This window comes from Eriocheir sinensis, chromosome 11, assembly GCF_024679095.1.
Source record: "Eriocheir sinensis breed Jianghai 21 chromosome 11, ASM2467909v1, whole genome shotgun sequence".
NCBI lineage: Eukaryota > Metazoa > Arthropoda > Malacostraca > Decapoda > Varunidae > Eriocheir > Eriocheir sinensis.
The window spans coordinates 18,717,175-18,741,079 of record NC_066519.1 but is presented as its reverse complement, the minus strand read 5'-3'; the positions used below and the strand labels follow the sequence as shown (position 1 = coordinate 18,741,079).

The following is a 23,905-nucleotide window of genomic DNA, read 5'->3' as shown; positions in this document are numbered from 1 at the left end:
AAACTGCCACCCACACACAGATAACGCCATCCATCCATATTCATTGTTAAAATCGTTATTTACTGATGTTTTCTGGAATAGTTTTGAGTCAGAAACCGGAAAATCCGATGTTGTGAGTACGGTGATCTGGCACCGTTGGGTGTGACGTCACGAGATAACACCGTTACCAAATTGTCATACCAAGCTCATTGTGTTTTCCCGTTTCTGATCCATCACTACTACAACACCTCACTAATCAACGGTTTTGGCACTAACTACAACTGGATACCTTTAACTGTATGGGTGCGATAGACTTATGGCATGGAAATCAACAAATAGACACTGAAGAATAAGGTGATCTGGTAATACTGCGGAGGTGCGAGGTAGCAGCGCTGCCAGATGATCATATTAACCGCAATGCATCTACCGGTTTTGAACCATTAACCACCACAAAAAGACAACAATAACTAACCACTCCAACTCTAACTATACATGCACATAATTACTTGGGTGGAGGAGACAATTTTGGGTCGAACATCGGGAAATAGAAACGGGAATATGGTGATGTGGCAACAGTGCGAGGCTGCGAGGTAGTCTTCCTGGGGACAATGGCTGAGGCGGCGGCCAGATCGTAGCGGTAATCGGAAGCCATCGGAGCGGAGAGACGTCGTATAGAGCACCGTCACCATGAGCGGCCCAATTCCCTTCCTCGGGAGCAAGATCAGCCTCATCTCCAAGTCTGAAATTCGCTATGAGGGGATTTTGTACACCATCGACGCGCAGGAGTCCATTATTGCGCTGGCCAAGGGTGAGTTTGTTTGTTTACACCCCCAAGGCCGCCCCCGGGTCACGCCGCCCCCATGTGACCCAGCTGACGTGACCCCCGGTGCCTCGTGACCTCCGGGGATGCCTGTGGCCTCTATGACCCTTGGGGAAGAAGAGGGAATATTACAATGACTTTCCGGCGTAGATGGAAATTTGATGGTAGCCAAGTTTCGTTTTTTTTAACGTTTTTTTTTATCTATTTTTGTATTTTTTGGGTTTAATGGCGATGTTTTTGGGGGTCATGTCATTGGTTTTATTTTTTAGTGTTTAATGTCTCTGTTGCTATGGTCCCCGGGTTTTATTTTGGTGGTTAACGAGTAATTGGGTTTAATAGGTTGTTGACAGGTTTATCCATTTTTACGATTTTTTGGGTTTAATTGCGATGGTTTGGGTTGTTTTTGGAGGTCATGTCATCGGGGTTTTTACTGTGTTAATGTCTGTCTGTTGAAGGTGCCGGGTTTCATCTTTGGTGGTTAACGAGTAATGGGTTTAATAGGTTGTTGGCAGGTTCACCTATTTTTACGATTTTGGGGTTTAATAGCGAGGTTTTTGGGGTTGTTTTAAGGGTTCTGTCAGTGGGGATTTAGTTTATTTATCTCCATGTGTCAGTTGCTAAGGTGACGGGTTTATATTTAGTGTTCAACGAGTAACAATGGGTTTAACTATTGGCTTGTTTGGTACTTGTGGTATTTTGTTTTGACGCCGCCCCTGTTGCCGGTTATTTTTTGCCATATTTTCCTTTTATTTCCAGCCTATTATCATCTTTATTTCTGCCCTCTTATTTGGCGTTTCCCTAGTCCTTAATTTTTTCCCTTTCCGCCTTTCTCTTTTTTTCCTTTCGACTTTTTTTTTAGATGGTAAATACGTGTGACGCCATCCAGTTACCTGCATTTTCTTTGTCTTATTTTACTCATTTCCTGTTAATTCTGCGTTGTTACTCCCTCCTTACGGTATTTTACGTTTCTCCGTCTTTCTCTTCCCCTCCCTCTTCCCCTCTCCCTCCCGCCCCCTTCCTCTTTCTCCCCCTCCGAGTACCGTTAGCTGCCAAATAAGGGAACAAGAAGTAGCAGGTTCACTCGTTCTGTCGGCCGTTAATCCATTCCTGTTTTTTCCCTTGGTTATTATCATCTTGATAGTTGTATCTTATCTATGTTGCAAGATGTTGTATTCCTGTATTTTTTATTGCTACAGTTGATTATATTGTGACCACCCACTTTATTTTTTTTTTCTATTTTTTGTAGTTTATTATTTTGGTTATTCTGGAAGATGCCACATTCCTTTATTTTTGTTGATGTTCCTACAGTTGTTAATGATCCTGGGACTTATTTCATTCCTATCTTTTATAGAATTTTAACATATTATAATTAGTGACTTTTTTATAATCAGTTTAGTAAGGGATATTGTTGTCAAACACTTCAATTAATGCATTCCGTGTTTTCTGTTTGATTATGATTTGTTGCTGTTGGGGTAGTAATTAAGGAAGATTCAGTAGTTTTAGTTTATCTTGTGAGGTCTAATTAGTAAACTCCCATTTTCATATTGACATGTCACTTTTTTATACATAAAATATTTCACCTTCCACTCTAATTTATTCATTTGCCTCCATGGTAAAGTGGCTAGCATGCATAGCTGCAAATTCACGGGCCCAGGTTCGAATCCTGGCTTGGGCAGAGAGCGGGTTATTCTTTTATTCTTGTCTCCTCATACTTCATCATCTACCTCGCTTTTCTACATCGTGGGTGGTGTCAAGAAAGGCAATAAGGCACTACGTATAAGTGCAGAGAAGGCCCGTGCTGCTCTGAAGACTTTACGACTATAACGCAGGTTACAAAGTTGGAAATATTCAGCCACTGCTTGGATTACCAACTACATATATAGGAAAAGTTGCTCTCGAAAGAGAAGATAGAAAACAGGAGTGTGGGAGGGCAAAAACAACGTAAGAGAGTGAAGGGAGACTCAAAAGAATATGCAACTGGGGAGTTTTAACTTTAAATGGATGGGCTTTTAATGCCGGCAAACTTTAAATGTTGTGTGCAAGAGGGTTAATTTAAAAAGTTTTAAGCATCAAACATTGTATTCCCAATAGGTTAAGTTTAAGAAACTATCAAACATGATATCCAGACACCTATAGCATCAATTAACAAAGAAAGCCTTCACTGTGTTATATCGAAACTCTCCTATAAAAACTCATTTAGTAAGGTAGAGTAGATGATTTTTTTGAGTCAAGACATATGGTAACTTTTTGTGGTTTTGTTAGGTTAAGTAAGTTTAGGGTATCTTCAAACACGTGATAGCCAGCAACTTATGGTATAAATCAACAAAGAATAACCTCACTTTGTTGTATAGAAAGTCTCATTAGTAAGGAAGTATATATGAATTTTCTGAGTCAAGGCCTATAGTAACTGTTTTGGGTTTTGTTAGGTTAGGTAAGTTTAGGGTATCTTCAAACACATGATAGCCAGCACCTTATGGTATAAATCAACAAAGAATGACCTCACTTTGTTGTATAGAAAGTCTCGTTAGTAAGGAAGCATATATGAATTTTCTGGGTGAAGACCTTTAGTAACTGGTTGGGGTGTTGTTAGGTTAAGTTTAGGGTATCTTCAGACATATGATAGCCAACACATTACAGTATAAATTGACCAAGAATGACCTCACTTGGTTATATAGTCTCGTCAGTAAGGAAGCATATGAGGCGCTGCATGCAATATTGGGGTAAGCGCCAGTTTTTAAAAACCTCAGAAATCGCAGTTGAAGTTTTTGCAACTTCAAATTGCAATTTTTTTGATTGTTTTAAAGCTAGAATCATCATTTTGATAACCAAAATGAAGCTTATGTAAAGACAAAACTGCCTGTTATGTACGAAGCGAAAAAAGAAACAAAAACAAACTCCTTGGGTTTTGGAAAAAGAAGAAAATCCTCCAGAAGTATTTTATTTTACTCATATTGTGACTTTCTGGGATTTAGAGCAGTCGGAAGTCGGAAGATTATGCAAATTGTTGTAGTTAATGTAGCTAGTCATGTTCGCTCAGTAAAAACTAGTTAAGAATTGTCACTAGTCAATTATAAAAAGTACAACAAACAAAAGTACATTAAGTCGGCCATTGAATATCGAACAAAGTTAGAAATCGTACGAAAAATTAATTAGATCAGCTAGACATGGCAAGTGCGTCACTTCCTCTTAGAGGCCGCTGGGGACTTGAACCATTACTCCACGCCAGCATGCCCACCCTACCTCGCGTGGACCATACGTTTGAGCGAGATATGTTTTTCCCAAGACTTTTTACCCTATTTCCAGTGTTGATTTGGGGTAAACGACTTGTTCGGATAAAAGAGGTAGGGTCCGAATAGTAGTATATGATTGTAACTCCAAACCCACGTGGTTGGTGCCTACCCCCAAGACCTTATGGTATAGTAACGGTTTCAGGTTTTGGTAGGTTACGTTAAGTTTAGGGTTTTTTCAAACACATGGTAGTCAGCACTTTATGGTATAAATCAACATGGAATGACCTCACATTGTTGTATAGAAAGTCTCGTTAGTAAAGAAGTAAATATGAATTTTCTGTCTAGACCTATAGCAACTGTTTGGAGTTTTGTTAGGTTAGGTTTAGGGTATCTTCAAACACATGATAGCCGGCACCTTATGGTATAAATCAACAAAGAATGACCTCATTTTGTTGTATTAGAAAGTCTCATTAGTAAGGAAGCATATATGAATTTTTTGAGTCTAGACCTATAGTTACTGTTTGGGGTTTGTTAGGTTAAGTATTGGGTATCTTCAAACTCATGATAGCTGGCACCTTATGGTATAAATCAACAAAGAATGACCTCTTTGTGTATAGAAAGTCTCAGTAGTAAGGAAGCATATATGAATTTTTTGAGTCTAGACCTATAGTTACTGTTTGGGGTTTGTTAGGTTAAGTATTGGGTATCTTCAAACACATGATAGCTGGCACCTTATGGTATAAATCAACAAAGAATGACCTTTGTGTATAGAAAGTCTCAGTAGTAAGGAAGCATATATGAATTTTCTGAATCAAGACCTATAGTAACTGTTTGGGGTTTTGTTAGGTAAGTTTATGGCATCTTCAAACATATGATAGCCAACACTTTACAGTATAAATCAACAAAGAATGACCACATTTAGTTGTATAGAAAGTCTCATCAGTAAGGAAGCATATATGAATTTTCTGGAGTCTAGACCTATAGTAACTGTTTGGGGTTTTGTTAGGTTAAGTTTAGGGTATCTTCAAACATATGATAGCCAACACCTTACAGTATAAATTGACCAAGAATGACCTCACTTAGTTGTATAGAGTCAAGACCTATAATAACTGTTTGAGGCTTTGTTATGTTAGGTTAAGTTTAGGTTTTTTTCAAATGCATTATAGTCAGCACTTTATGGTATAAATCAACAAGGAATGACCTTAACATTGTTGTATAGAAAGTCTCATTAGTAAAGAAGCAAATATGAATTTTCTGAGTCTAGACCTATAGTAACTGTTTGGGGTTTTGTTAGGTTTAGGGTATCTTCAAACACATGATAGCCAGCACCATATGGTATAAATCAACAAAGAATGACCTCAGTTTGTTGTATTAGAAAGTCTCAGTAGTAAGGAAGCATATATGAATTTTCTGAATCAGGACCTATAGTAACTGTTTGTTGTTTTGTTAGGTTAACCGGAGGGTGGCATGACCCTCAATAGGCGTCACTTAAACAATCCTGCCTGCGCCACCACCAGGCTCGGGTACATTCCCTAACAGCCCGATAAAACCTGAAGTCTATAGAGGCAACAATAACCTCGGCCTCAAAAAAAAAAAAGTCTTCATTTCCAGAAATTCCCACGGAAAGTTTCCCAGTTAAAAATTCCTGGAAATCTTACAACCCTAGTCCTTCCTAACTTAACCTGACCTAATACACTATCACGCACATTGTCATTCAGCTTTTCAACCTGAAGCCAACCTAATTAACTATGGTTGTAAAAATAATCCATAGACAACCCAGATCTTCTTTACAGTAGAAATCTCTTAATATTCTGTACAAAAGAGGATGAATTCAGGTCAAGGATGCTCTAACAATGGCTAGTATTTTTATCTTACGAGGTGAGGAAGAGCATGAGAATTGCATAATATATAAAGTATCCAAGAAGCTGTGTGAATAGTTTTATTACTAGTGGAGGCATTGAATTCTTTTGGGGTAAACTTGGCAGCCTTTTGTTTGTCCTTCACCCACTGTGATCACATGCTGGACTTGCAATCACCAGCCAGAATGCTCTCTTGTGTAAGCCCCTCCCCTTGCCTCATACACCTGTTCTGTTTACCAGTTAATAGTATGTATGTAGGTCAGCTGTCCTTGTTAGTCAGGGCTGGGTTAATGGTCTTGGTTGAAAGGTAGCAGCTCTCTCTCTCTCTCTCTCTCTCTCTCTCTCTCTCCTTGGTACTCGACTCAATTTTTGTCACAGTAATCAAATTTGTATCCTGTTAGGTGGTTGTGTGTGTGTTTGACTTTTACCTTCATTTTTGTATACCATGAAATTCTATTGACTTAGGGGGGTGGCTACGGGGGGTCCTCATGCCCATATAGTTCATCAAATAGCTTTACAGTTTTAGTATGTTGTATGTAGGCATAAAGGTATGATATTCTGTGAATTTCATTAAATTCGAGTGAAGTTTAGGAGAGACTCGAACAAAGCTCCCCAGTTAATCGCTTTGAAAAAATAGCTAGAAACTTTGTTTACCTATCTACATTTCCCAGCTAGAAAATTTTGGATTGCATGTTTTGTCTTCGAAAAGCAAAAAATTACAAATTTTTGTCACATAATTTTCTCCACTTTAACGTTTTTTGAAATTTTATAGCAGGCAAAAATTGTCCTTTAGTTGCAGTTTTAACTGATACGTAACAAAAGTCATGCCATTTGTATTTATTTGATTGGCATGAAATTTTTACATATTATTATGAAAAGTTTTAATCAGTCAAAGGTGAGGGTGTCAGAAGTTCAAGGTGTTTCAACACGACCGTACTGGGCAATTCTGTCTCTCGAACAGTGTTTGTAGCAAGGAAAGCGACATCGTGATGAAAGTTTTGCTTGTAATCAGGCTCAAATGTTCACGCATCAGCTATGAATGATCTGTGGTCAGAGCTGCAGTGATGTCTCATGAGGCAATGTAGCTGATTCTGCAGTTGATGGTAGTGGAGTAAGTGGTGATGAAGCAGGTGATGGTGGAAAAAGGTAATGAAAAAATATTCTAATGCAATTTTACGTATATACAAGTATTGAATGATACCGCATATGTCGACGCGTGTGTCCGGCTATGATGCAACTGTGCGGGACATTTAAAAATGGCCTCCAGGGGGGAGGGTTTTTAATTTTATGAAAACAAACCTCATCACCTGGCAATTTAGGCTTTCCCGGCCATGCTGAGCGAATAACGTACTCATCCGATTTTAAATATATTCGTCAAAAAATACTCCGTAGCCGCCCGCCTCGACGAGCTTATCACTTGTCCTCCTGATAATCTTGTCAATCAAACCATATCACAATCATGCAGCTCATTACATTTTTCCTTGACTTATCTGCATTTTAATTTACTTAGCTGAATTATTTTCATGGTTTGCAATTTTATAACCCTTCTTACTATGTGCCTTCTTATTTCAACGTCCCAATTTCTTCCACCTTCCAGTCAGATCCTTTGGGACAGAAGACCGTCCAACCGAGATGCCAGTTCCGGCCAGGGAAGAAGTGTATGAGTACATCATCTTCCGAGGCACAGACATCAAGAAGATTGAAGTGTGTGACACCCCCAAGCAACCAACTCTCCCTGGGGGCCTCCACAATGACCCGGCAATTGTTCAGGTGTGTGGCGTGCAGAGGTGATGTTCAGGAGTGGTCTGGGAGTTAGCCGTCCGCATTGTATATTTGACAGGGAAGAGTAACACAGATCAGAATGGGCAGCCTTAGTTTAAATTAGTTCTCCATTACAGTCTTAGCTTAGTTATCCATAAGTCTAAATCTGGAGGTGGATGGATACTGTAATGGAAGATAAGAGACCCAGGTGGAGGAGGCTCATGCTCAACAGAAACCTAATCAAGTTTAGGATACTACAGAGAACAAAAATTAAATTGAATGAAGCCCATATTTTTGCATTATTCATTCTTCATGCCTTAGCTCAGTTATGGTAAGTAGTTCTCCACGAGTACAAATTGAAACGAGCCACACATAAAAGTTTAAAAATTCTTGGGTGAACAAGTTGGTATAGCTGGGAAAACCTTGTGATACTTTTGTTCATCATTTTAGTTTTTTTTGTCAATAGTTTTTTTTTATTGTCAAGCTTAAGTGATTACATTTATAATTTTGTTCATGTACTATTCTTTATGTAATGTGGAATTTTCTTTCATTTTGTTGATCTTTCATTATCCCAAGTCTTATTTTCTTTTTGCCCTGAGAGGTGCCAGAGTGGCATTCAGTCCTGGCAGTAGTTGGGGAGGCACCAGAGAATGCCGGCATGCACGAGGGAAGCACCGGATGGGGTAACGCACTTTCAAATTTTCCAGCATTCAGCCCCAGCAGTTCCATCATCCTTCCAGGCAGCCCCATTCTCCAGGCAGTCCCTTGGTCCAATAGGGGGGAGCCTGGGCCTGTCCTATGGTTCCTATGGCCAGTCAATCACCCAGCAGGGTATTCCCGGAGCTGGAGGGTTTCCCATGGGCACCACATCCCAGCCCAGTGAGTTGAGTACTGTGGGCACGAGTGGTGGTAGTGGTGTTGGTAACCTGGATCAGCCCTCGGGAAGTGCCCCCGTGGCTGTACAGGCCCCCATTGGCCCCCCTCCCCAGTCGGGTGCTCATGCCCTTCATCAAACAGGTAGGAACAAGTGCCATTTGGCGTGCGGGGGTGATGATTATGATGAAGCTTTGTGCCATTAAGCCTTTTTTGGTTTGGTGCGTGCGTGCGTTAGGCTACCCAGTGGTGAGTCTAGCAGTGTGGACATCCTAGACGTACCACACACCTGCCTGCCCTATCCTGTACCCCATTGTATTGGCATTTGTTCCTTATGTTTTGCCCCAAGTTGTTTAAGCACTTGAATTGGCTTGGAAGGTCTCTATAGTGTAGCCTTCTGTACCTTAGTACCACATTGTATTGCCAGTTCCTCATCAGTCCTGTGTAGATTCCCCTCTGGAAAGCACTTGATCAGAAATGTTAGTTGCACCAGTTACTTGTGATTCTATTCTTTTCCCTGTATAGTTTTTATGCTCTCGGTTGCAGAAGATTTGTAGTAGTGGGAGTATGCGTAGTGTGTAGTCTTTGTTGTGGGAGAGAAGAGAAACATCCTTATATTATGTTTATTATCGAATCGATGAAAGCAGTCAAGTTTACTGATTGTTGTAGATATAATGTGGGTGTAGGATAGACTTGCATCATAACATTGATTCAGGCTGTCTTTGTGGTATATTGATGTATTGGTGAACTGGATTGTGACATGGGGGCCATATCTTGTACATAAGTAAACTTAAGCTCACTCACTTTGATTCACAGTACCTAGCACTGGTTGTTCTGCACTATAGTTTTTGATGCACTGTATGCCTCTGCTGTGACAATGTTGTGGGAAGTTTAATGTCATCAATGGAATGCTTAAAATAGTTTTTGCAAATTGAATCCACTGTGATTAACTTTGCTGTACATTTGGAAGTGTTCAGATTTTGTGTGATTGGGGTACACTCACTAATTTCTCTGCAGTATTCTACTTAAGGTATCCGTTTCAAGGGTTTACCTCAAAAAACTCGTTTTCTGCAAAAAAATCTGTAGAAATAGTGGGGTTCTCTCTGCTTCCTCACACGTCTCGGCTCTCAACCCGCCTTTGTCACGCGTGGGTATACAGCATTTCCCTGCAGAAATCTCGGTTTTCGTGCTTGAAAACATGCCATGACCTTCTAAGAAGGCCCAGAGGAGGAGAGAATGCACTATAGCTGCCAGGAGGAGGCAGCTAAAGATACGAGGAACCTCTACAGCCACTACGACATCCGAGCCTGGTGTTGAGGGGGAGCTGGCACCTCCTGATAACCCCCATCAAAAATGGGTAATATCCTTGTAAAAGGAGGGGACCGGATGCCTGGAAGTAATACTTTATGCAGAGAACTCTGAGACCTATACAGCCTCCAGCACCATCCATACAAAGTGACATAGATCACGATTTAGAAAAGTATCTTTTTCTCTATTCTAAAGTTGCTAGCACATACGCGAAATAACTTCAAAAGTGTTGAACGCATCTAAAAAGTTTTTTCAACAAAAGAAAGAGCATAAAATGATATAAATTTCTGGGCCTAATTTTTGCTCTATATCTTCAAACATTAGTTATGAAAATCTTTGTAGTCTCTCTCTCTCTCTCTCTCTCTCTCACCCACCATCCCCCACTTAACAAAAAAAACTGGCTTCCAAATGCAAGCAATACAATGTTGTCTAGTGTTAGAAAGTCGTGTAAATTGAATAAAAACTTTACGACTAGTTTCAATTTTTTTTTTTAAGGGTCGAAAAACTGCTAAAAATGTAAAGACTGAAAAAATATTCTTCAAATTCCGCTGAAAATTGCAGACCCATCTCGGAACACCCTCAATTAACATATGATTAAATAATAATTAGCCTAAAAATAAAAATAATAAAATTTAAGTGAAACATACCTTAATACTTGTATCGGGGAAAGGTCTACTTTGGAAAATTTAACCAAGATCTGGAAACGAGTTTAACCCTTGAATGGCAGCAGCATTTGAAGAATACCTCCCCCCAAAATGAATGGTCTATATATAGTCACTGCCAACGTTAGGACCGTAGCATAAATATAGTTACGCCGCATAATAATGTTTTAACTATCATCTACATATAGACTCTACCGTAATCTGGAAGTATAGTTATATTTCTGGTTTCTGCCATACAAAACCGACTTTATTTTGGACTGTCTATATATAGTTCCACCGCTGTCTAAGGGTTATAGATGTCATGCTAAACATTCTTAGTCTTGACGAGCGCTGATTATAATATCCTAGCTCAGTTTTCCCAAGGCATCTTTCGCTTCATACGGACACTGAAAAGGATGCAGAGGAATTAGTGAGCATGCCCTGACAATGCTACACATGTTAAGTACCAGTCATTTCTTGTCTCAATGCTCATCTGAGGTTGATAGTATTGTGGTATAAACAGGAAGCACTGTCACAAGTTTTCACAAGTTTAGTTTCTCATGTTGCTGTTTCCTTTGCCCCCTGCTGGCCTGATTGCAGACATCCTGGTGGGGTCGAGGTCCTCTACACCAACGGCCCGGAAGTCCCCAGTTTCTGATGCTGGCGTGCAGGTGTCCCCACCCCCCAACAGGGAGGAGAAGAAAAAGCCCCAGCAGAGACAACCCCAGCAGGAAAGGTAAGCAAGTACAGGAGGGTCTTGATTGTATGATATCAAACAGTTCTTGCCCACCTCAGGCTTAAGGGCCAGCGAGACAGATGAGTACAGCTTAATGTATGTCCCCAACTTTACCTCCATCGTTAAATTGATCTATATTAATCTATTATCACGAGCACGTCTTCTATCTTAACTGCAATGTGAAATAATAATTGACCAATAGTTATGTAAATGAAAATAAAATAGAACTCCTATGGTTACATGTCCTGAATGGTGTGAATTCTAAGAGCATTGTTCAATACTGTACAGTTTATAGTAGTAGAAAACAAGTATTGCCAAAGTTACAACTCTTCTGGTACAAGTTTTCACCATTCCACTGCAGAGTCCAGCGTAATGGGAGCCAGCCCGTGCAGGTCCGTCGGGGCAACCCACCCCAGGCCCACCAGCAGCAGCAACAGCAGCAGCAGCATCACCAACAACAGCATCACCAGCACCAGCACATGGGGCCTCAGCAGGGTCAGCAGCAGCACCACCAGCCCTCCATGCAGCAGGGACAGCAGCACCAGCAGCACCACAGCCAGCACCACTACAACAATCAGTACTATCAATACCAGCAGTACCAGGGGCGTGGCGGGGGCATGAACCGGGGCCGGGGCACCAGGAGACCCACAGGGCAGCGGGGTCGGGGCCAGAGCTTCAACCAAGGCAACCGGCAGAGGCAGTTCCAGGACCGCCAGCTGTTTGAGAAGGACTATGACTTTGAGCAGGCCAACGAGGAGTTTGAGGAGCTGCGGAACCAGCTGGCCAAGACCAAGATCACAGAGAACGGTGACAAGAAGGACGATTCCGGCCACGAGACAGCGGGGGAGACTGTGGAGGAGGACCCCAACACCTGTTACGACAAGACAAAGTCCTTCTTCGACTCCATATCCTGTGAGGCCATTGAGCGCAGCAAAGGGTGAGTACCACGGCAACTTTGAGCCTCTTGGTAATTTAGCCTCAAAAGAAAGAACATTTTAGAGGTAGTCTGTTTAATTCATCCTCCTGGGAATGCGGTTCATACTACATACCACTTACCCCCAAAGTCACAAGTCAGCCCTTTCGAATACTTTTCATGTCAATCTTTCTCTTGTAGTTTATTGCTTTTTTATTTTTTTTTTATTTTTTATATAAGATTCACTTTTTTCTTACATATATTTTATTAAAGTATTTACCATCTTGGATATTTACTGACATATTCAAACCTTCAGTAACTTTATTCCCACATCCACTAAGGAGTCCCTCTGCCCCTCAGGAAGAGCCAACGTCCAGACTGGCGGTTGGAGCGCAAGATTAACGTGGAAACGTTTGGCGTGAGTTCGGCCAGGAGAGGCTACTACCCACGGGGCCGAGGAGGATACTACCGCGGGGGATACTACCGCACCTACAACAATTACAACCACGGATACTACAGGTGGGTCGAGGCTTCTGTTTGCTGGGGTGGGTTAGGTCGGGTTTGTTGATCTGTTGGATTGGGTTAGGTTGTCATTAGATTGGGTTAGGTTAGGTTTGTTGATTCATTGGATTGGGTTTGGTTGATTCATTGAATTGGGTTAGGTTAAGTTTGTTGATTCATTGGATTGGTTTGGGTTAGGTTTGTTAATACAAGTTCACATTGAATTATTTACTAATGTGTGTTAGAATATGCCGATGAGTTGTGACCTGAATGTGTAAATTTGTTCTAATGATTTCTATAATGGAATAAGTCATTTAAGGACATGCTTTATGCTAAATTTGAGAGCATTTTTATTAAGTGGTTTTATTTGACTATTGACTAAATATTGCAGTAAGAAATAGTTAGAATGATTATTTTTTCTAATTTGTGATTTTATAATACATCTTACAGTAAAGTAGACAAATCAAAATAAAGGCAGACATTGTGCTGCTCCTATAAACAGGGAAAAAAATAGTCTGCAGGTTTAATTCTAAATTGTTTTTATACCCAACCTCTAGAAAGGGCTTAACAGTGTTTTTCTCTCAGCAGGGGTGGTGGCAGCGGTGGGTACAGGGGCGGCCGAGGGGGTGGTGGCATGGGGAGCAGCAGTGGTGGCCGGGGGATGGCAGTGGGGGGAGGTGCACCAGGAGCAGTAGGAGTGGCACCAGCAGCAGCACCCGCGGCAGCAGCAGCGGTAGCAGCAGGAGCACCGGCCCCAAGTGCGCCGGTAGTGGCAGGCCTGAACGGAGTCTCACAACGAGGGGGGGGTGGCGCGGGCTCCTACTCGGCCACAGTCAGAAATTCCACCCCCACCAAGTAGCCGTGGGGGTGCAGAAAGACTCCCAGTGACGGTGTGTTGCTCGGACGGAGAGATTGATGAACGCGCTGGAATTATCTTGAAACACTGTGCCTAGATGAAGGAAGTATTAAAGCTTTAATAGATGCAAAAGAACCCTTGCTTTCGGTGTTGGTCTGTAAGGGTCGTTCCAGGACTCTGGTGTCATAATACAAAGGGTACAGCAGTTTGAGGTAATTTGTCGGTTCTAACTCGTTTAGAAAAATATTACAGACTTAGTATTTTTGTTATATTTCATGAATTTCACACAAGAGGAGAATAATTTGGTTTCATGGTGATTGCAATTCTTTATCTGATGAGCAGATAGATAGTGCTATACAAGACCCAGTGAGGTGTAGAAGACTTGACCTGTTCAGACATGGGAATGCTGTGACTGGAATGAAGGAACCGGAATGATCACAGAAACGGAATCAGTTGGCATGAAGGTATGAATGAGGCAAGGAAGAGACTGGAACCTGGCAAGCTTAAGATAAGGAACTTTACGAGAGAATGTGTTGAACAGGTCTTAACCTTTTCACTGATGCTGGTGTTTGTGTTCTCGTTGACACGACCAGCGACAGCATCTTAATTTTGTAGTCTTCTAGGTGCAAGCCGCGAAGAATTATGGAAGTCCACGTTTTGTTAGGTGATTTGTATACACTATACTTATTTTTTATCTTCGGCAAGTGGCAAAAAATACCTATAAATTCATACGTACAAATAAGTCCCTTCTTGAGGATACTAGGCAGATAGGATGGAAGGGTTGATCAGAACCTGCATGTAAACAGATTGTGTGTACGTAGGTTTGTTGCTTGGTTGGTTAGGTGATTGGTTGCGACAGATGGATCTAGAGGGAGGCGAATTGTACGTCGGTAAATAAGAAAGACGTATCGATAATGACCACAGTGTTGACAATTTTCTATTAGACTTGACCAACCGGCTAGTATATTAGGAAAACCCAAGGAGAGGAAAGAGGGAAGATTGTTTGTATGTAAAAATGTTCAAGATTTGCCAGGGTGGTGAATGGTGACACTCAAGACATGAACGATAAGAAAAATAAAAAGAAAGAAAATGTGACAAAAGAAGAAAATTATGCAAAGAAGTACATGACAACAAATCCTCCAGTGATCAGTTATATAATTGAAGATTATACAACCAGCTGGCCAGTTTTATGGATACCCAAGGAAAGAAATGGAAATGGAAATCTGATGAATTTTGTATTGTGTTGACTTAATGGCTGGCCAGGGTGAATATGAAATGGAGAAGATTGTATGTCACTAAATATGTACAATGTGTTAATGCATAACCCAGTGACAGTTTACATGCATTGCAAGACTAATATGGCTGGACAGGCTGATACAGAAGACAAAAAGACTGCCTGTAAGGAGATAGTACAAGATGTACAACTACAAACCGCCCGAGTGAAGCATTTGAAGAATAAAAGGAGAGACTACACTTGGCCACTTGCTCACCGAATCAATATACAAGACCATGAACCAGACTATAAGAAGAAAGAAGCATGAAGATAATGATAGAGGAAAAAAAGAAAGAAGCCTTTAGATATTGATTTAAGGAAAGAAGTAAGTCTGGAGATAATGATACCAGAAAACAAGAAGAAGGAAGGCTGAAGATACTGAAAAGTAGAAAAAGGAAGAAAGAAAATAGCCCGAGTTTTTAAGTATACAAGATAAGGAGAAAAAGAATGAGCCTGGAGATACTAATACAAGAGAGAAGAAAGCCTGGAAATAGTGATAAAAGGAAGAGAGAAGTCTGAAGTTACTGATGCAAGAGATTCACACCAGCAAGAAGGGCGTGGCTGACCGTAGGTTAGTCGACGCCTCTGTCCCTGCACACCACCATTGGTACATCAGGAAGGATTGGCTCAGCAGGCGGGGCAGTGGACAGACAGCAGCAGCGGGGGACAGCGAAGACCATCACCCGCGTCGCCTGAGAAAATTCGACAAAAAGTGCTTTGGAACATCTATTTTTACAATAAATGGAAAGCACAAATGATTGTTTAATTTGTTCTTTGCTCTGAGTTGGGTTGGGAAGCGAATGACATGCAGCAGAGGGAAGGAAAAGCTTTAATTTGGTCATAGTTATTTGTGTAAGGATTCTAGTTAAAGTTGGGAGGAGAAAAAAGTTGATTATTAGATGTCAAGATGATGGATATTAGGTTCAGTAGGGAAAAGATAAGTTATTAAGAGTAAGATTTTTATAGTAAGTGTTAGTTGGTAAAGTTTTTTGGTGAGAAGTTATGAATTATTAGAAGATAGGATTTAGTTACGGTCACTAGGAAAAGGATAGGTCAGTATAAGAGTAAGGGTTTTAAAGTGAGTTAGTTGAAGTTAGGAAAAATAATTATAAGTTAAGAAATTTTGTTTGGATCAGTAGAAAAAAATATAGTTTACAGCAGGTTAAGGTAAAGGATTATAGTAAAGGGAAGGGAAGGTCTTTTGGAGGATTGCTACCATTTTAAAGATTGATTGTTTATTGTTGCAAGTAAAACAACAAGGGAGAAGGGAGGAGCATGCCATCCCAACCCCCAGGCAGAACAGATCAAGGTTAGTAGGGGAGACTACTGTTAATGGGTTAGTTAACTCCTAAACTACAAAGATTAGACACTGGGTAAGGAGTTCAGTTGCCCTCATATCCTCAAATTACCCATTGTCAAGTTGATATTGAGTTTGGAGTGTGTGAGGGAGGATGGAAGTGCTGGAGTATTCCCTATCAAGCTTATCAGAAAGGAGGATGGTTTTATTCTTGAAGCAGATTACGATTTCATATGCAGATTAAAGCCACTAAACAGTAGTAGTGAATAAGAGTATTAGGCAGCACAGCAGACCAGTATAAAATTAAGGCAGTAACGCCGAGAGGAGACAAGATGTAGAGGAACGGAGGCTTAATATATATTTATTATATGTAAACTAGTCCTGCAATAATTACAAGAGCATATTATGTCTTGATAAAGTGTTAATAATAGCCTTCCTCTGTGTTCCCTGTGTTGTTTTATATAAAAAAATAGTCCCGTGTCCCCCGCCGCCCCTGAAGCCATCAGTCAAGATGGCGGCGCGTCCCCAGTATCCCGGCACGCCGCCGCCCCCCGGGGCCCCGCCCGTGGCGCCCCAGCGGTACGGAACACCCCAGGGGGCCCAGGGCACGCCCATGAGGTACCCCCAGCAGAGCTACCCGGTGAGTCCCCGGCGGAAAGGCCTCAGACCAGCAGGGAGGGGCGTGTGGCGACACCGCTTGCCTGCCCCAGCGGCCGAGGCCCCTTTGTTTACCCTGTGTGGCCGGGCAGGAGGGCTGCAGGGGCCCCCCTCAGGGTTCCCGGGGCAGTGTAGGGGCAGGCACAGACTATATGGCTGCAAGGAGGAAGCAGTAAAGTTAATACATTACACAAAAAGTATACTTCTGTTTATTATGGTTAGGTCAGGGTACGTCCAGTTAGATTTGGATAATTTAGGTTTGGTTAGATCTCATTGTGTACAATAAATACATGGTACACTTCCCATTGCTCCGGTGGTTGATGTCACTGGCAGTCTGCAGATGTGCGGTACTTCTGAATTATACGAAAACTTATTTGTTAGTTTTTGCAACTTCTCTGATGATAGTAACTATCTCCACATGAAAAGCATCATGTTTTACCCAGAAATTTATTTGTCGGAAATAGTTGCATGTCTGTCATGATGTAAATGGCAATAATATTCTGATTTAATTGCATATACCTATCTTGAACTGTACCTAACAAATTACTACAATGCTTATCTTAAAACTAACCAAGTGCAGTATTTCTACGATTGTTTTATGAGTAAATTTTTGTTACCTGTTTCAGCAAATGAATGTCCAGCGTGCCCCGTACCCCCCACCAGTTGGCATGGGAGGCCCTGCCGGGAGCCCCGGCGCTGGCCTGCCGCGCCCTGCGGGTGGCCCGGGGCCCCAGCCTTACAGCGGGGGCATGGTACGGCCCCCGTCCCTCTCCCAGACCCCAGGCTCCAAAAGACCTGCCTCCTCTGGCTCGTCAAAAAGGTTGAAAAGGTTTTTTTCCTTTTGGTCTTTCCGTGTGTATGCGTGCGTGTGGTTTTAATTCTTTGTCTTCTTTTTTCTTTTCAGTGTGTTTTTGACGGTGAAAGGTGACGCCAGATTGGTGGATTCATTCATTGGTTTTTATTGGGTTAAATATTTACAATTTCAATTTGCAGAAGATAGCACAATCATTGGTATTTCCTGGGGATAACACGCAGCCATATTTGGTGAAGTATAAACATTTAAAATTTACTGAGGATAACAGTTTTCATTGTTAAATATATATGTTTGCAGTAGACTTGGGGTAACACATAATATGGGTTCATGGGTTGAGTTAGATAATCTAGTCACACTGGGCATAATTTCACTATCAAAGCAAGTAAGAGGGGCTCATTAAAAACATCCACCTTATCACATCCACAATACTGACATTTTTCTTTGCCCCAGTGTGTCCCGCAGCGGCAGTGGTGGTGGTGCAGGGGGGGGCGGGCCTCCTCCGGGCGGCCAGGGTGGTGTGCCTTCAGACTATGGCCATGTCAGCTCCAAGAAGAAGAAGAAGCTGGCCGAAAAGATCCTGCCCCAGAAGGTATGAGAAGTTGATTGAGTTGGCAGTGTTTGTTTGTTTATTTTTATTGAGGTGAGTTTAATGGAGAAGTGAGGTTTTTTTTTTCCTATTTGTTTTATTCTTTATTCATTCATTCACTCACTCATATTTTTTTGTTTTCTATTTGTTGATTCATTCATTATTTTTTGTTTCCTACTTATTTATTTGTTCATTCATTATTTTTTTGTTTTCCGATTTCTCTGTTCATTCATTCACTATTTCTTTGTTTTCCTTTATCTCTGTTCATTCATTCATTATTCTTTGTTTTCCTTTATCTCTGTTCATTCATTCATTATTTTTTGTTTTCCTTTATCTCTGTTCATTCATTCATTATTTTTTTGTTTTCCCATTTCTCTGTTCATTCATTCATTATTTTTTGTTTTCCTTTATCTGTTTATTCATTCATTATTTTTTGTTTTCCTTTATCTCTTCATTCATTCATTATTTCTTTGTTTTCCTATTTTTTTGTTCATTATTTTTTTGTTTTCCTATTTCTCTGTTGATTCATTCATTGCATTTCCTTCAACAGGTCAGAGATTTGGTGCCGGAGAGCCAGGCATACATGGACCTCCTGGCCTTCGAACGCAAACTGGACGCCACCATCATGCGGAAGAGGCTGGACATTCAGGTGTGTGTGTTTACCTGGTTACAGTGTACAGACTTTGAGCTAATTTTGTGTTGTCCCATCTCCATATCTTCTTATACCCAGCTTTTATTTTTCTTACCTGTGTCTGCTGATTGAAGGGACTCCTCAAGTCTATGCCAATTTTTTATTTCCCCTCTTTCTTCTTCTTTTGATCTGTTCCTCTTTGTATTGCTTCATGATGCCCTTTCATGTATCTCAATAATGATGATAATAACCCTATTCTATCCTAACCATGCATCAAAACTTTACCTAAATCTAAACAAAACAAAAAAAGAAAAGAAGAGATAGTTCAAGTTACCTCTCCACCCGAAATTGACCTCTTTTCTGGCCCCTCATTCTTTTTTCTATTATCAGAGCAGTGTCTAGCAGGCTTTTTTGTTGCTCTTTGTTTTTTGCCCCTGCCTTCCTTGCTGTAAAAAAAAAAAAATTAATAATAATAATAATAATCTGACCTAACTACCCTCACACCGCCCTTAACAGGAAGCACTGAAGCGTCCCATGAAGGTGAAGAAGAAGCTGCGTATTTTCATCTCCAACACCTTCTACCCTGCCCGTGCCGAGGGGGGGGAGGGTGACGATGCCTCTGTGGCCTCGTGGGAGCTGAGGGTGGAGGGGCGGCTGCTGGAGGACCACAAGGTAGGCGGGGCAGGTGCTGGGGTGGGTGGGAGGGGCTGGAGGGAGGTGGAGAAGCTGGTTGTAACTTGAATGTGATTGTGAAGGGAATGGAGGGGGAGAAGAAGGGGAAGGGAAGGGAAAGGAGAGGGGAGAAGGGACAGGTAGAGGGAAGGGAAAGGGGGAAGAGAATAGAGAGGGATAAGGAAAGGTAGGGGGAAGAGAAAGGTATGGGGGGAAGAGAATGGAAAGGGAGGGGGAAGGGGAGGAAAAAGGGGAATGGGATAAGGAGGGAAAGGGGGAAGAGATAGGAAGGAGAGGAGAAGGGAAAGGGGGAAGGAAGGGTATTAGTGGGAAGTGGTGAAAATGGGTTGGGAAGAGAAGGGAAGGAAAAGGAGAGAAGATGAAATGGGATGCGTAAGTTTGGATTCTCAGTATGTAGGTTTTATTTAATTCAGTGATATTTTTGTTTATTTTATTTAGTATTTATTTAGTATCTCTAGTCTTTTCTCTTTTCTATCATTCTTTGTTTCGTAAATTTTGGATTCTGTATGAAGTGCTTTTGTCAAACTTCAAGATATAAATTTTCCTTGCAGTGTTAGTTTTTTCTTTGGTTTGAAAATGAATTGTGAATTGCTCTTTCCCTCCTAGATTCCCTTTTATTTTCCCACATTGGAACGCATGTATGTAGATTCCCTTAGTGTGAGGATAAAATTATCACACGGCAGACCATGTGAATTAGTATGTAGTCGATGATGTACCAAGTAGATTATAGTGTGTAGTTAGTGTGTTATAAAATCATCAATACTTGCAACACTAATCTTAACGGTACCATGTGTGAAGCAATAACAACAATGGCGAACTTGTCCTGCCCTTACTCCACCCACCAACTCTCTCCCTCTCTCGGTCTGCGCTTCCTTTGCCTCCTTCCCCAACATACCTTTTTATCGGTTATTTGTGTTCCCATTTTCGTTGCTCCTCGTCTCCTTTTCCACTGCTATTCCCCTAATCTCTCACTCCTTTTATTATCTTTTCCTCACTGTTTGTAAATTTACCCTCGTCTTTTTCCATACTTTTCCTTCGTGCTATTCTCCTTTCTACTTTTCCCATCTCCCTCTTTTATTTCCCTTCCCTCTTATACTCCTCCCTCAACCTTTTAACACCCCTTTATCTATCATCTCCCCTGCTTTCATTCTTCTTTCCATCCCTTTTCCATCCTCTTGTCCCCCCCCCTCTCTTTCGGCTTTTGCATGGCTAAGCCTCAGCTCCGGCCTCCGCAGAACGACCCCAGTAAGCTGAAGCGCAAGTTCTCCTCGTTCTTCAAGTCCCTCGTCATTGAGCTGGACAAGGAACTCTATGGCCCAGACAACCATCTGGTGGAGTGGCACAGAACAGCCACCACCCAGGAGACAGATGGCTTCCAGGTGAGGGACTCTTGTGCTGGTGTGTTGGGTCTTGGTATAGCTAAATATATGTGCTTTCATGGGGATGTTTTGGATCTTTTTGTTCAATTGTCTTTATTTTCCCTCATGGGGTTGAATGGGGGAGATATTCTGGACAATCAAGGCAATTCCAGGCTTTCCTGTTATTTTTTTTTTATGTTTGAGAAGTTGCATGCACAAGATTTTCTAGTTGTAAAAAATGTAAAAGACCAAGATATTTGGAATTGCCGCCGTTCTCCCGATTATGCCCCCTTTGATGGTATTGTTAGTGTCAATGGCTTTATTCATTATCTGTGTACTAAGCCTTACATCATCCTCTTTCAGAAATATAACCTTCCCTCATAGATAACCAATAATGCAGCCTTTCCTTTTAGATAATCAGAAATGTAACCTTAAACTACTTCCCTTATATTAATACCACATTCAGTAAACCAAGTCACCACCCACCCATTCACACAATCCTTCCCATCCCAGGTGAAGAGGCCAGGTGACAAGAATGTGAGGTGCACCATCCTCCTGCTCCTCGACTACCAGCCTCACCAGTTCAAGCTCGACCCCCGCCTGGCGCGTCTGCTCGGGGTGCACACACAGACACGCCCGGTCATCATCACAGCCCTCTGGCAGTACATCAAGACGCACAAGCTGCAGGACAGTCATGAGCGAGAGTATATCAATTGTGACAAGTACTTGGAGCAGGTGTGTGTGCATACATTGGTTGTGTTAGGTTAGGATGTAGTCTTCAACCCTGGTGACTCCTTCTCCCATTGTACATGGTCCCCTGCCAGCACCCTTGTTTGCCTTCCCTATCACCCCCTACTGGCACATACTTACCCTTCACCCTTGCAAATACCTCTACCCAAATCCATCCTTACCCTTCACCCCTGCTAGCACATACTTAACTTTCACCCCTTGTAACCCCCAAAAGACCCTTCACCCCTGTCAATGCTCTTTCTGACCTTACACTTTACCCCTTGCCAGCACAGCCTGAAGTCTATATTCACCCCTGTCAGCACCCCTTTCCTTCCTGCCAGCACACCCTTCACCCCTGACAAGACCCCTTCGTCCCTCCCTCTTCACCTCTTACACCAGTGCTTTCCCCAGATCTTTGGTGTGCCGAGGATGAAGTTCGCCGAGATCCCTGGACGCCTCAATCAGCTGCTCTTCCCCCCCGACCCCATCATCATCAACCACACCATATCTGTGGAGGGCGTGGACCAGAAGAAGACCTCCTGCTACGACATTGATGTGGAGGTGGATGACAATTTGAAGGTGAGAAGGTGGAGGTGTGGTAAGGTTATGATTAGGGTATGAGCTTTGGAATAAAATAGGGAAGGTAGACTTGCCATGGCATTAATGTGGAGGAGGGAAGGGCAGCTGCATGAAGGCTTTCCCAGATTGACTGTTTGGGGTGGAGGTAGTGGGTGAGTGAAGTGACATGCCTCCTGGCGTATGTTCCTCGTTAGTTAGTGGGGTACAATTTAAAGATTGTGAGATGGTGGAAGGAGGCTAACAATGGTGATAAAAGAAAAATTTAGGATATGAGCTTAGAAAAACTAGAAAATGGATAGGTGTAGAAATGTACTAGGACTCATTACTTTACTGTAGCCTAATCCACACTTTCCTGCCTGCAGACACAAATGAACAACTTCCTGTTGAGCACCAACTCCCAGCAGGACATCCAGACACTGGACACCAAGATCCACGAAACCGTCGAGACAATAAACTCCCTCAAGACCAACCGCGAGTTCTACCTCTCCTTCGCCAAAGACCCCCAGCAGTTCATCCAGAAGTGGCTCATATCTCAGGTAGGTGATGATGAGGAAGTGTAAGAAGGGAAGTACAGTTGGTGACAGGTTTCAAGAGCCATACTATGTCGATTTACGTATGACTTATTGACTCACCTCTTCAAGTCACGCTATATGTCACCCTAAGTCATATTATGGGAAGAGGAAGATTCAGAAAATATTTATATATTTCTTTACTTAGCTTATGTTAGTCTGTTACACAAGATGGGTAAATTTTGTTGACATCATTGGAGGGAGTAATGATTTTACAACCATTAAGCGATTTTCAAAACTGAATAGGATAAAATAATAGTGATTACGGTGAGAAGTCCGAGAATAACTTTAAAGGTTCACACCACTTTGATTGCCTCTTGGCTGCAAATATTGATAAGTAAAAAGATTTATAAACATTAAATGTTATTCTCTAACTTATACTTCCCATAATTATTTTTTACCCATTGAGTTTGTAAAATCATGGTATAGTTGTACGATCACTGCTTAACCAAATGCCGTAAATATTTGTCCATCTTGTGTAATAGAGGAGTTAAGTAAAGAAATTAATTTTTCCTGAACCTGCATAATTGTGTTGTGTGTGTTGTGTCAGACACCCTGCCAGCCAACAGTCAATCAGCAGCATCCTTATTTACCAGCCAGGGACCCAGCCTGAGTGAGTGCGGTTGAATTTTAATAGTTACTCTCCCGTCAACAGAACCGAGACTTGAAAACCATGACAGACGTAGTGGGTAACCCTGAGGAGGAGCGGCGGGCCCAGTACTACTACCAGCCCTGGACCCACGAGGCTGTCAACCGCTATTTCTACTCCAAGATACAGCAGAAGCGTGCAGAGCTGGAACAGGCACTCGGCATCCGGAACAACTGAACGCCCTCCAGGATACCAAGTTAAATCTCAACATTTTATAAAATCTGTGCTTCTCATATGGTAATATAAGGAACTTTTTTTCTAGTAAGTTAATGTTACTTTGTGTATGCCATTCTGTAATGTAGGCACTTTAGGAATGTGGTTTTTCATGTGTAGGTTCTGGTGCATCTACAAATAGATTTTATTTCATAAGAGGGAAGGTTTACTTTCTACTCCCTTCAATATAACTTAGAAAATCTTAGATACAAAGGGCTATGCAGTAAATCTTAAATAAATGTTTTTTTCCACCACTTGCACAACAAACTCCCTTTACTGTGACAGGAAATCTTAAACCTCAGTGTATATATAATTTTAAGCCACGTGTACAACCTTCAGAGGAAATCAGTGAATAGGATACGAAGGCCCCTTGACCACAT

At 41.7% G+C, this 23,905-nt stretch overlaps 2 protein-coding genes across 7 annotated transcripts; both read left to right on the top strand.

Annotated features, from left to right (window-relative positions):
• Positions 1–552: 552 nt before the first annotated feature.
• On the top strand, positions 553–15,505 carry LOC126996997 (protein LSM14 homolog B-like). Of its 4 annotated transcripts, none has more exons than XM_050858021.1 (7): positions 553–787; positions 7,486–7,658; positions 8,390–8,666; positions 11,072–11,207; positions 11,569–12,144; positions 12,481–12,639; positions 13,207–15,505. In XM_050858021.1, the coding sequence occupies exons 1-7, from the start codon at positions 667–669 to the stop codon at positions 13,478–13,480; spliced, it is 1,716 nt and encodes a 571-aa protein (XP_050713978.1). In that variant the 5' UTR covers positions 553–666; the 3' UTR covers positions 13,481–15,505. The 4 variants fall into 4 exon arrangements, with proteins under 4 accessions (XP_050713978.1, XP_050713979.1, XP_050713977.1 ...); XM_050858022.1 differs by having other exon boundaries at positions 554–787; positions 8,357–8,528; XM_050858020.1 differs by having other exon boundaries at positions 554–787; positions 8,357–8,666; positions 13,210–15,505.
• Positions 15,506–16,519: 1,014 nt separating this feature from the next.
• On the top strand, positions 16,520–23,683 carry LOC126996993 (brahma-associated protein of 60 kDa-like). 3 transcript variants are annotated; one of them, XM_050858013.1, is made up of 10 exons: positions 16,520–16,687; positions 17,331–17,524; positions 17,969–18,107; positions 18,655–18,753; positions 19,252–19,407; positions 20,643–20,807; positions 21,300–21,521; positions 21,927–22,094; positions 22,457–22,630; positions 23,319–23,683. In XM_050858013.1, the coding sequence occupies exons 1-10, from the start codon at positions 16,559–16,561 to the stop codon at positions 23,487–23,489; spliced, it is 1,617 nt and encodes a 538-aa protein (XP_050713970.1). In that variant the 5' UTR covers positions 16,520–16,558; the 3' UTR covers positions 23,490–23,683. The 3 variants fall into 3 exon arrangements, with proteins under 3 accessions (XP_050713970.1, XP_050713971.1, XP_050713969.1); XM_050858014.1 differs by having other exon boundaries at positions 17,331–17,533; positions 20,664–20,807; XM_050858012.1 differs by having other exon boundaries at positions 17,331–17,533.
• Positions 23,684–23,905: the final 222 nt, after the last annotated feature.

Excerpts from the sequence above, each read along its gene's own strand:
- LOC126996993 (XM_050858012.1), top strand. The coding sequence starts at position 16,559 with ATGGCGGCGCGTCCCCAGTATCCCGGCACGCCGCCGCCCCCCGGGGCC. Across the intron at positions 16,688-17,330 it reads ACCCCCAGCAGAGCTACCCG|CAAATGAATGTCCAGCGTGC; the intron begins GTGAGTCCCCGG and ends TACCTGTTTCAG. Across the intron at positions 17,534-17,968 it reads TCGTCAAAAAGGTTGAAAAG|TGTGTCCCGCAGCGGCAGTG; the intron begins GTTTTTTTCCTT and ends TCTTTGCCCCAG.
- LOC126996997 (XM_050858019.1), top strand. The coding sequence starts at position 667 with ATGAGCGGCCCAATTCCCTTCCTCGGGAGCAAGATCAGCCTCATCTCC. Across the intron at positions 12,145-12,480 it reads GCCATTGAGCGCAGCAAAGG|GAAGAGCCAACGTCCAGACT; the intron begins GTGAGTACCACG and ends TCTGCCCCTCAG. Across the intron at positions 12,640-13,206 it reads TACAACCACGGATACTACAG|CAGGGGTGGTGGCAGCGGTG; the intron begins GTGGGTCGAGGC and ends TTTTTCTCTCAG.